The sequence below is a fragment of the Gadus chalcogrammus genome, chromosome 8 (genome assembly GCF_026213295.1).
Source record: "Gadus chalcogrammus isolate NIFS_2021 chromosome 8, NIFS_Gcha_1.0, whole genome shotgun sequence".
Lineage (NCBI taxonomy): Eukaryota > Metazoa > Chordata > Actinopteri > Gadiformes > Gadidae > Gadus > Gadus chalcogrammus.
In genome coordinates this window covers 22,872,960-22,885,447 of record NC_079419.1, presented here as the reverse complement: position 1 = coordinate 22,885,447, position 12,488 = coordinate 22,872,960, and the positions used below count along the sequence as shown (strand labels likewise).

The following is a 12,488-nucleotide window of genomic DNA, read 5'->3' as shown; positions in this document are numbered from 1 at the left end:
TTATTCATTAAATGCAGTCGCTCAAGTGATGATGCCAACATGGCGTATGATGCAATTCTGTTAAAGATATTAGGGCCCGACCGATATTGATTTTTGAGTGCCGATGCCGATTATTTTCCGCGAAAAATTACGATTACGACTTAATCAGCCGATTAAAAACAAAACAAAAAAAAGCATATAAAACGTAGTTTTTGATACCTTAAATATACTTTAAACACTTTTGACGAATATGTGAATTGAATGCAGAACCTTTGAGTGTTTTAGAATACATTTACAGTCAAAAATGAGTGTAATGTAAAATGTAAAATAAATAAATAACTCCCAATGTGCTGCGCTCGTGAGCAGTGACTAACACGTGCGCGCTGAGCAGTATGGTCTCACCGTTAGATTCTACAGTATAACAAATTAACATGGCCTGGGACCTAAAGAAAAACAGGCACAACATGCTCAAACAACGCGTCTTGTGTACATTGGTGAGGTGAGCGCGCAGCTGCCTGAGCGAGCGTGCTTTCATGTTGTACGGTAAAATTCAATCTCCTCTTTTTTACTCCAGCTAAAGTTGTTAGTTAGCAAGGCGAGTAGGAGCGCACTCTGCAGGATACTAAGCGCAATAACATTTCTAAAAAAAAAAAAAACAGCGTCTTTTTGGCAGATGTTGATTATTTTCAAAAAGGCTATAATCGGCCGATTAAATCGGCAGGCCGATGAATCAGTCGGGCCCTAAAAGATATTATCAATATCGGTCGCCGGTATCAACCGACAAATGTGTCAAAGGCAGTTCAATAGTGCAGACATTTCCATTTTTAAATGAGGGGTTAATCCGTTTCCCTCAGATTTCCACCGGTCTTCAGCCAGTTAGCCTTAATCAGCCCTTCAATATAGCAGCTCCACCATTCAAGTCAAGAATCCCTCCCAAGTCAGTATCCTCGATGGATCATCCTTTGAATAGAGTGTGAAGAGTTTGCGAGTTTGCTTTACCAATGTAATTTAATATTGAGAAATATTTCCCGTATTCACGTATGTCTTTATAAAAACTTTTATAAAAACACAAATTTTCCCTTTAATACCCTAGGGAAATACATGAACGCCTCGACATGTTTCAATTGGTAGTGATTTTCACCTCGGAAGTAATGGAAAAACGCCATCCCTCGTTCGCTTGTTTAGAACTGAAAATTTGGTTGCGATGACAACGTGACGTTTTCACTTTACTACTCTATTGGTTCACAGTGCCTTGAACTCTGCATCTTTGGAAACCAGAGTTATTTCTTTGCTTTTTTTGTGGGGTCAGAGAAGGGGATGAGTAGAAGACAGAGTTGAACACTGCTCCTGCCACTATAAATACCTTGTCATGCCATTTGGTCTCATCCAATGCCCCATGGTTTTCCATGCCCTCTTCAGCAACATCCTCCCTAGATGCTGAACCAGTTTTATTTATTAGGATGATTAAATCCTGATTTTTTCCCCAGTTCCTCCCATGCCAATCACGTCCCTACGTTACTCCAGCGCCTCCTGGAGATTCCACTCTGTTTAGGCAGAGAAGTTTGTTTAACCAGTCCACCGCGTCATCCAGTTGGCCACATTCTCTCAGTACACAACATTTATTTGGATCCTGCAACAAGAACCAGGAACAACTGGTGTAACCACAGAGCAAAGGACTCAAATGTATGACTCAGAAGCAAAAGGTCTGGATAATAAGAATAGTCAAGAAATCGAGCGAGCATCTCAAAGAAATGCTGGGATGCTTGATGCAAGGAACAAAGATGAACTGGCACAGAGGGAGGAAAACGGGCTGACTAATACACTAGGGAACAATAACGAGGGAGAGCTGAAATACTCGAGGTGAGGGAGGACAATCACAGAGGCGGGAAGCACAGGGGCAGGGAGTGACGTAGTCTGGAACAAATGGAGATGTGAGTAAGACAGGCTAAAAAAGGAAACAATGTGAACATGAATGAAACAATGAACCCATAATTCGATGAACAGGGCGAGACGTGACATTGCTAAGGTGAAGGCGTATTGGATTGGCCCTCAAACAACAATGAGAAGTTTTAGCATTTTCTCAGCTTTGCCAATTTGTAATTACTCAAAGTCGTCCGTAATTACTGTGCCCTTGTTGCTCACCTCATCTTGGGCGTCATTCCCCTGGTGACCTGTGGCTGAGGGGGAGATCAGGCAGAAGTTCACTACACATCAAATTAGTAACAAAATCTGCCGCTGCCCGAGTTTTAACAAAGACCAAAAAACATATTACACAAATTCTTAAATCGTTACATTGGCTCCCTGTATGTCAGAGAATTGATTTTAAACTCCTGCTGCTCACCTATACATAAATAAGTGATATGCTTCCACTACATAAGCCTTCTAGACCACTAAGATTTTGTGAGACAAATCTGTTAATTATCCCCAGAGTAAACATGAAACATGGGAAAGCAGGATTTAGTTACTATACAACAAATAGCTGGAATAAACTCCCTGAAGATTTAAGACTAGCCCCAACTCTGACCACTTTTAAAGGAAGACTACAGACTTTTATGTTTGCTTTAGCTTTCTGCTAAATCTTAAATACATTGCTGTCACAGCGGGGAAGGATGCAACCTAAATGAGCGGGCCAGAGTAGGGTTCACCATGAACAAACAATGTGTTATTTCGTATTCCCAGAACAAATGATTAACAAAAACCACAAATGCAAAAAACGTCTGCGCCAAATAAAAACAGAGAATACGAGCACAACCAAACTAAATGCGCTACGGTAGCCGTCCACCTTCGGACAAAGGCACAGGACAAACTAGCCGTCAGGTGGGTGTGGCCCTGCTGCCTCCCCCCGGTGGGCAGAGCGGAGGATTCTTTAACGGCTGCAGGGCGCCCGTGCACCGGTGCCCAATCAGCCACGCCCACACCCCTGATTGAAGCAAGAACATTCACAGGCATTAGGACAGACGAAGGCATTAGGACAAACAATCCACTTTTCTTTTTTACTTTGCCTTTATTTCATGCATATATTTTATTGTATTACCTAACTTTACCTTTATTATCTTTTACTTAATTGTATTGTAAGACAGTGTTTCTGTGTGAAGCACTTTGAGTCTGACTCGTGTATGAAAAGTGCTGGAGCCTTCCGCTCCAGTCCTGACTACACCGACCCAGCCACTCAGTTTGTGATGGAGGTCAAGGCTTCATACGTCACATAGTGACCGTTACTACCTCAACACTGCTCCAAGGACCAAAAACCTTCATATTAATCAGGGGGTGTACACTTATAATGTTGTGACTGCAACAATAACACAGAACCTATGATTTTGTTCTGCTTGCCTTGGAGGGAGGAGAACATAGCAGCTTTTTCAGTTACCTGGCAGTTATTCGGCAAAATAAACCTGTCTGCTTGGACACATCATCAAATTTTTTGCGTTTCGGTTTTTGTTAGGGTTCGATAGCTGCTGGCCCCAAGAGCAGAACACAGAGACAGGACTGGAGTCTGGGTAATGAACAGGTTTTACCAGGACTGAGGCCCCGTCCACACGGACGAAAACTATCTTTTCCCCTCCGTTTTCCTGTGATGCGTTTCAGGAATATCTCCGTAAAGACAGACTCATTCACTCAACGCATCGAACTGTAGAAACGCTGTAGTAAATACTCAAGGCGCTGGTTCTACACCAAAGGGCATCCAGCCTGCTCGCTTTATAAAAACATTCAGTCGAGGAGGAGATTAAACCTTTTTAAATTGAGCAGAATTACTTTTACTACTACCAAGGGGCTGTATTTAAAGCTACAAAAATAACACAAATTAAAGCTGCAAGCAGCATTTTATGGGTGCCAAGCCTAAAGCCGACCAATAAGACCCTGTCAGACCATTAAGACCCTAAGAGACTATTAAGACCCTGACGCAGACCAATAAGACCCTGTCAGACCATTAAGACCCTGACACACCATTAAGATCCTGACGTAGCCAATTAAGACCGTTTTTGTTTGCATACGGTTGACAATAAACTGGAATAGCCATAGCTTGGATATGTTGATGAGCGAACAAAATGTCATGACCGTACCTCAAAAGGCTGGGGAGTTATGATTCATTAAAGTTTTAAATTGATTGCTTTAGCGCCCCATATATTCCAATTTTGAAGTTTGGTGATTATTGACTCAAGTTAACCCCGCCTTTAGTCACCTATCATTGATTGGGCTAATTTGGACGTCCAGCCGCCATTTTGTTACTGGTTCTGGATTTCTTTGGAACATTTGCTGAACATGAGGAAGTCTGCATTTTCAGTTCATTGATATAGCTCCCTATAGCCCGATATGGATACAATTTGGAGAGGTTCATCTTGACCCATGTGACTGCACCAAGTTTGATGAGGATTGGTGTAAGTTAACCTAGTCTTTTGGCATTAGGTTCATTTTGAGCCTCTGGCAGCCATGTTGTTTGTCGATCAACTTCATTTTACTGGACAAGTTGGAACTTTGACCCGAACAGCCAGTAAGTTGGGGCCGCTCAAATCAAACATTCCGTCTATTAACTGTGGTGATTTTAATCACAGGCAACGCCCATTTCGATGCCATGCCCTAATTGAAAATATGTTGATTCTATCTTTTGTGCTGGACTCAGGATCATAAGAGTCTATTTTTAATGTTGATAAAAGCTTTTAAGTCTTTACATGTTTTAAACCACACCCTTTTTAGAAGTCAATGGATCCTGGGTGCTTCAATCTTTATTGTACAGACTTCCCTTTATGTCAGATTGAAGACATTGGTCCTAAGATTTTATTTGCTAAAGGATTTTGGTAAAGAAAAATATACCATCCAAATAAAGTCAAAGGTTCTTGAGGCAAATTTGTTAAACATGAGGATATGCATGTGTGAACAAAGTTTCATGACTCAACGTCAAAGCAGTTATGAGATATGTTTGTTCAAAGTTTGCATTTTTGGACTGTTGCTATAGCACCACCTTTGGGCCAATCAGTGCAATATTTGCTCTCTGTTAATCTTGAGTCAGCCTCTACAGCCTCTAAAAAATGTAATAAAAAATTCCACGCAACTGTAACGTCACCCAGCTGGTGGGGGGGCGATGACATCATCGTTTGCGTTCCAGGCGTCCGCACTAATCCTTTTTATTTTAATCCACCCTGGGACCTGGTTTCAGAAAAGTTTGTTTTTCGGGCACCAGATTTTTTTTTTCATGAAGAAACAACGGTATTCCCTAATGGTCAGAATCTGAGTGTGCCGTATTTTGTATGGGAACCTGGCGTTGGCACTGGAGTCGGCACATTAACCTCTTAATCCCAAGATGCGTGGGCAGAATAACAGCCACTACGAGCCAGTCTCACATTGGGCCCTATCTTGCATCCGGCGCAATTTACTTAATCACTGGCGCATGTGTCGTTGCTAGTTTGCAACTGGCACAGAGCGTTCTTTTCCCTCCTGCGCCACGCGTCGGTAAATTAGGGAATGATCTTGCGCCCCAAGGGGCGGTTCGGCGACAGGAGGTTGCGTGTTCTGGCGCAAACGTTCCCTGGTGCTATTTTGCAGTTTCAGAAACCACTTGCGCCACAAACCAGGAAATACCTGGTTTAAAGTCAGTGGCGCGTTGTTCAGATGCTTTTTTAGGGCGCATGCATAAGGTTGCTTGTGCACCTTCGCATACACTTTGCTTCTCTCATCTACCTAGCCACACATTCTTGGTAAATTATTTGGGAAAGAACAGCTGACACAGCGGTAATAAGTTGTACTTTTAAATCAATGCATCTGCAAACACCGTAGAGAAAACACATATTTTCTTGACACAGACATCGTGTGCATGGCCATAACTTTTAGGATTGATGAGTATTTGATTGTGAGAAAACATTGTGTTAAAAATAATGAATTAATGAGGGCGCGCGACGCGCGTGTGTGCGTCCATCTGTTTAAACACACACAAACTAAACACGTAACGCATAATACAGTCCATGGCAATGTATATTAAGGGGGGGACACATGCATATTATGAACACAAGTCGATAACGATAATGCATACAATACTGATAAGAAATGATGTTTATAATGTATTGCGTACATCATTAAATAGAACCGCAGTTACCGCATATCTTATGTTATATCATATACGTTTTCTTTGCCGAAATTTATTTGAGGAATCAGTATTTCTGAAGTTGTGGAAGAAAACCTTATTCCATGTGTGAATTAGGCCATATTATTTGTCCATAAACTGAGCCATTTGAAGTTTGAAATTCATGTGCAACTGTCTCAGATTCATGTGAAATTCATGTGCGCTGTCAAAATATCAACTCGTCAGATTCAAATGCGCTCATGGCTCTTAAAGGGAATGGGAGCTGGCACTCTCATTGGTTTATTGCACGTTACGCCCAAACCACACCTACGGGTAATTAGGCTACTTCAGACCAACCCTTGTTAGATATGTGCCGGGCGCAAGAGTCATTTTTCGCGCCGGTAAACTAGCGACATCGCCGTAGAACCGCACACAAAGCTACTTGCACTTGGTGCTTCTCACTTGCGTTTCAGACCGTTAAAATAGGGCCCATTGAGCTTTCCCCAAACATGCCGTCTGTAGCTTTAATGCAAATGAGGAGGAGGGTGGGGGTGTGGCCCTGAGCAGCTTGCGGCCACGGTACCATGCGCTCTGTCTACAGTGGATGTATCGCAATGGCGAGGCCCACACAGTCTTTGGCTGTGTTCTGTAAATATTCTAGAACACTCCGGGTGCTCCGACGGGAGTCCTGGAGCTCTATATCTAAATAATATCATATTATACATAGATATCTATATCATGGCCAAAAGCTGTGTGCGCCTCCAGACGATATTATGAATCTCCAACGACTGCGTCAGGTTCTACGACGTCTCTGGTGCTTCCACTTCCATGTCAATCCAAAGTATACTGAAACGCAACATGGAGGAGAAAAGGATGGTTGACCGCGATTGTCTCCTGCCAGAGCCTCGCTGCCCGCTACAGAGGGACGACCACCTCGGCAGGGGGCAGCAGGCAGTGGGCAGCGCCGAGGCACCACCACCTGTGTATTCACACACACACATGTGGCATTCGCACGGTTGTAGCTGATTGGGCAAGGGGGGGTAACATTTCTCCGTATGACGACATAACGGGAAAAATTCCAAAGCGGCGCGTCTGAGCTTTGTTTTTTCAAAGGCAGAGCAGGATAGCTAGTGCTCGTTTTATACCTAACACAATTTCTAGCTACTGGGGGACCATAGGCAGTCTAGGGGAACTCATATATATTATTACTCATATTAATAGGGCTTTGATATTGTGACATCACATTGCAATGACCGCAATCATTTAGGAAGTACGTGAGCATAGCAATGGTGGTTGGGTCATTGTGTTGCCATTTCACATTTGAGTTTAAATGAGTATCATATATGAATGCATTTTTTTTTCTTATTATTATTTGTATTATTGTATTAAATTATTTGTGTATTATTTCCCAACCATTTCCAACCCTCATGACGCCCAGGTCAGTGAGCTGGAGGTGAATGGGCAGATCGAGCAGGTATGTGAACAGGTCTTCAGGGAGATGCAGTCCCAGGCTGTCGAGGCCATGCCCATGGAGTCACTGGAGTCCTTGCCCATTCCGGGCAGTTTCCGGATGCGCAGCCACAGCTACGTGCGGGCCATGGATCAGGGCTGCTCCCGGGATGAGGAAGAGGAGGACGAGGGCAGTCGTTCTCTTCTACTACATCCTGCCTCACCACCACGCACCACTGCCACTACAGTCAGGACCATCCAGAGCAGCACAGGTTGGTTGTTGGAAAACGTATCGCTACGTCTAATGCAGCGTTCACACTGCATCCTTCCGTTGACAGATCTCATTGACTTTGAATGGGCCGCTCTCAATGTATTCTGGGTCCGTCGGCCAATTGGGATCCGTCGGCCAATCAGATCACATCCCCCATGCGTCAGACACGCCCTCTGTCATCCGTCGACGGACGTGTGCAGTGTGAATGTGGCGTTACCAGACATCATCGACCCTTTCTCAAATGAAACGGAATAACGTGATAGTACAGTTCTAACAAGTGCAGATTTGATTCCAATGAATATGAGTTTGCAGTAATTTAGACATTTTGTATGTGATCAATTTCCCTTGATGATTTTATATTTGTATATGTGCTAGCTATCTTTCTTGTGTACGGGGATTGGGTTAACCTAGCAATTGTAAGTGCTTGGCACTTGTTTCTGGGAATATCTTTCTGCTTCTCCGACCAATGTACTTATTGCAAGTCGCTTTTGATAAAAGCGCCTGCTAAATGTAAACAAATATGTTGGTTATGGTTTAAGGCTCTCTCATCCTGTTGGAGAAACGGTTATCAATCAACTATATTTAAATATTGAGAATTATAGCTCAACTCATCAGAATGATAGCCCTGGCTGAAACGCGCCACTACAGGCACACTGACATGTTGGTATGGAAACAAGACATTCAGTAGGTTGAAGTTGTTGATGGCAAATAACAGCTAAAACAAGTGAATAAAAAAACTGCAAACAGGATATTGGAGCTTCCTGTTTATTTGCCAGGTCGGACAGAAACGAGGTGACCAAGGCTTTCGTTGTGAATAATAGTATTACATTCACAGTAAATAAGGATAACATATGAATCACATTGTCCCTACAGATTAAATGTATTCATAAATACGTGATTCATAAGCCATGTGCCAGCTTTGAGCATGCTATTTCGGTTTTCGTAGGAACCAGAGGAAATCCTGTTGGTCTTCTCTGATTATTAAATATCTGCTCTCTTCCTCAAATTCTTTCAAGTTTCATCATGTATTACCACCTACAAGAAAACGCCTCCTCCAGTGCCACCCAGAACTTCAACATGTTCAGTGACCTCCAAACCCTACATCTCCATTACAGCTCAGAGCAGCACAGAGTCAGCACAGGTAAAGCATACAATTTATGTATATCATAAGTTTCTGACACAATCATTAATGTAACGATTGACACCACACATAAAACATTAAAAACATTGTACAGGTGTTACCATCATTTATGAATGCTAGTATGTCCGAGAAATTATTGACTGTTATTTCTTAAACCAACAAGGACGCCTACATGGAGGAGAAAGGGCAATCAGGCGACATGATCATACAATCCAGATTAAGTAATTCCACAGAGAGTATTGACAGCATGAAGGCCTTGACAGCAGCAATTGATGCTGCAAATGCTCAGGTAAGTGCATGAGGCTTGGTTCAATGCAATTACGTACCATTCGCTAAAGCATGCTCACAAAATGTAGGTATGACACTATTAAAGTATGCATGTATGTTAGTTGGCCATTTTGTTGAGCCAGATGCTCAATGTTTTGAATCAGAAGGCCGTTCCTATTGACTTTATTAAGCCCACCAAGCCTTTAATCACCTATTTTCTCATGTTCTACCAGCATGCACACACACCAAGCCACCGCCTTTAAGATTTGAGTTCAGGACAACTGACGGCTGGGGCCCACCAAAAAGTGGCAAAAGTATTTAAATAATTAGTAGAGAAACAGAAAAAAAACTTACGCAAACAACTGCTGTCAGGTTTTTGGCTAATGTTTTATTTTTTGAATTCTTCATTAGGGCCGCCGTTATATACAGTGTCAACAGGGGAATGTTTTGACGGGCAAAATAAGTGACGAGTCGCCATGACTAGGATCACAAGATAGTTATATTTGTTTTATAGATGTATAGTTTGATACAGATAAAAATTGACCATTAATCCTATTTTAAACAGATGTTCTACTGAAACGATCAGTGCATCCACATGCAATACTTACTCAGGCCTTTGTATTCCTTTCGGAACATAGGCCATTGATGAATCGCTTCCACCCCCGCCTGTCTTGGGCCATCTTCTCCAGCTGTTGCCACGTCAGCCCTTCCTTCTTGAACTATTGCTCTGTGCTTCTTCTCCAGGTGTTCTTGGGACAACCTCTCCCCCGTTTTCCCTGTGGGTTCCATGTCAGTGGCTGTTTGGTTATTGCTCTGTTGTTTCTTCTTAGTGTGTGTCCAATCCAAATCCACTTTCTCCTTTCAATCTCTGCTTCTATTGGTTTCTGGTTAGTGCGTTCCCACAGTATGATGTTGTTGATTGAGTTTTGCCAGAAGATCCCCAGGATGCATCTTAGGCAGTGGTTTGTGAATGTCCGCAGTTTGCTTATAATGGTAGTGGTGCTCTTCCATGTTTCGGATCCCTACAGCAGTACGGATCTGAAACATGGAAGCTTGGTCTTTTCTTTCCCAGATCTTGGTAAGGATGTTGAATGCACCTCTAGCTTTACCAATTCTTGCCTTAACGTCCTGCTTTGACCCTCCGTTCAGAGCTATCACACTTCCTAGGTAGGTGGATTTGTTGACCTCTTCGAGAGAGTGGTCATCGAGTGTTCTGGAATTCGTGCTATTGTTGTTCATCTGCACGGTTTTGGTTTTTGGCCAACTAACTTTGAGTCCAAGCTCAGCTGCGGCTATTTCCAGGCCTGTTGTCATGTCCTGCATCTGTTGGTGTGTATGTGAAAGCAGTGCAATGTCATCCGCGAAGTCAAGATTGTCTAGGTGTTCTGTCAGACTCCACTGGATGCCATTCTTTTTTTTGCTGATTGTTTGTTTGTTTCATGATCTAGTCGATACATAGGAGGAAGAGGACCGGAGAGAGGAGGCCGCCCTGTCTCACACCAGTGAGCACTTCGATCTTTTGATGTGCAGATCCCTGGTGGAGCACCTGGCATTGCATACCCTGGTCTTTACTTGATGATATTGATATATTTCGGAGGGATACCATAGTGAGCCATGAGCTTGCACAGCAACACGTGGTGTATGCTGTCAAATTCCTTTTCAAAGTCAATGAAATTGACATAGACAGGAGTGTTCCATTCTATGTACTGCTCGACGATGATCCTGAGGATGGCAATTTGGTCACTGCATGATCTTCCATTCCGGAAACCAGCATGGTTCTCTCTGTCTTTCTTCAGCCCCCTTCCGCAGCCTCTCCAACCTCCTTTTTTGTTTCATAAGCTCTATTGGCTGCCACCGTTTGTGCTTGAATTTTGCAGCTTCTTTTTGTGTTTTTTTTTTACCCTCCTTCTATTATTTTCAGTGTTTCTGTTGACAACCATGGCTTGTCGTTTGTTTTCAACCTCCCCAACACTTCTTAACAGGTCTCCTTCCATTTGTTTTTCAGGCAGTTCCAACGCTCATCTATTGGTGTTTTGTCCTCTTCTTGCAGGGCTTGGAACCTGTTCTGTAGGGTGGTTTGTTTAAGTTCAGTTGTTCCTTTGTCCTGGAAGAGCTGGATTTTGAATTTGACTCTGTTGTCACAGGGGTTGTTTTCAGAGTTTCAGCTTCAGCTGTATTTTAGCTATCAGTAGGTTGTGGTCTAACCCGGCGTCTGCTCCCCTCTTCACTCAAACATCCAGGAGAGAGCGCCTGAATTTCCTGTTTATGCATATGTAGTTATCTGGATTTCAGTGGTGTGGTCAGGAGATACCCAAGTGACTTGGGTGACTGTGGGTGGGTCTTTCGGGATTGTGGCTTTTTAGACACGCTCGCTCCTTTGATTCCCAAAATAAAAGTCTGGGATCGTCCGTTAGCTTTACGGTATTTATTACACCGAACAAAGAAAAGATGAAGGATCAACATAAACCTTTTCTAACATATATATCAAAGGGGCTGTCACTGAGCGAAGAGTGTTCCTCCAATGACCAGGTTGTTGTCTGCACAGGCGTCAGCAAAGACCTCTCAGTTTTCATTCATGTTGCCAATTCCTTGCTTTCCCATGCCCAGATGGTATCCACTGTTGTCTCTTCCCACCTTCGCATTCATGTCTCCAATGAGCACAATGATGTCTCTTGCTGGTCTGGTCTGCAAAATCTGTTGCAGTTGGTTGTAGAATTTATCCTTCGATTCCTCATCGGCATTGTTGGTGGGTGCATAGCATTGTATGACTTGAAGCTTGATTCTTTTATGTGTGGTTTGGAATCGTGCAGTGATGACTCTGGAGTTGATTGGTTCCCAGCTGGTGAGGGACCGCTGTGCTTCTTTGGTGAACATAAATGCTACTCCCTCTGTGTGTGGTGCCTGGTGTCCAGAGTATAATATGGGCTCACTGCTTGCCACTGCCAGTCTGACTTCTCCTGTCTGTATCCATTTGGTTTCAAACAGACAGAGGAGAGAGATCTTATACCTCCTCATCTCTTCAACAATGACAGATGTTTTCCCCTGCTTGGTACATGGTCCTAATGTTCTTTGTTGTTGGGTTCTTTAGTGCTGATGTGTGAACTTAGAATCTGCCTTAGCATTCTGCTTGGCCTTTATCATATTAACCTAGTATCACAACGCACACAAAAAAAGGTTTCATATTTTGAACAAGATTAATTCCTGTGACTTAATGTGTATTAGATGCATAAAGGATGGATTTATTTGCATTCTTCTCAACATTCCTTCCAATTACTGTTCTAATTTCCAAAATACAAAAAGGATACGTGCATAGAAGCTGGACTAAACGT

The 12,488-nt window shown here is 43.0% G+C and overlaps 1 protein-coding gene across 1 annotated transcript in view; it reads left to right on the top strand.

The window, feature by feature from the left end:
• Positions 1 to 12,488, top strand: part of dlgap1a (discs, large (Drosophila) homolog-associated protein 1a) — a 105,044-nt gene that overhangs the window by 45,935 nt on the left and 46,621 nt on the right. Inside the window, exons 5-7 of the mRNA XM_056597519.1 lie at positions 7,470 to 7,752; positions 8,768 to 8,892; positions 9,056 to 9,181. Of these exons, the coding sequence (XP_056453494.1) occupies positions 7,470 to 7,752; positions 8,768 to 8,892; positions 9,056 to 9,181 (534 nt within the window). The remainder of the gene's footprint in view (positions 1 to 7,469; positions 7,753 to 8,767; positions 8,893 to 9,055; positions 9,182 to 12,488) is intronic.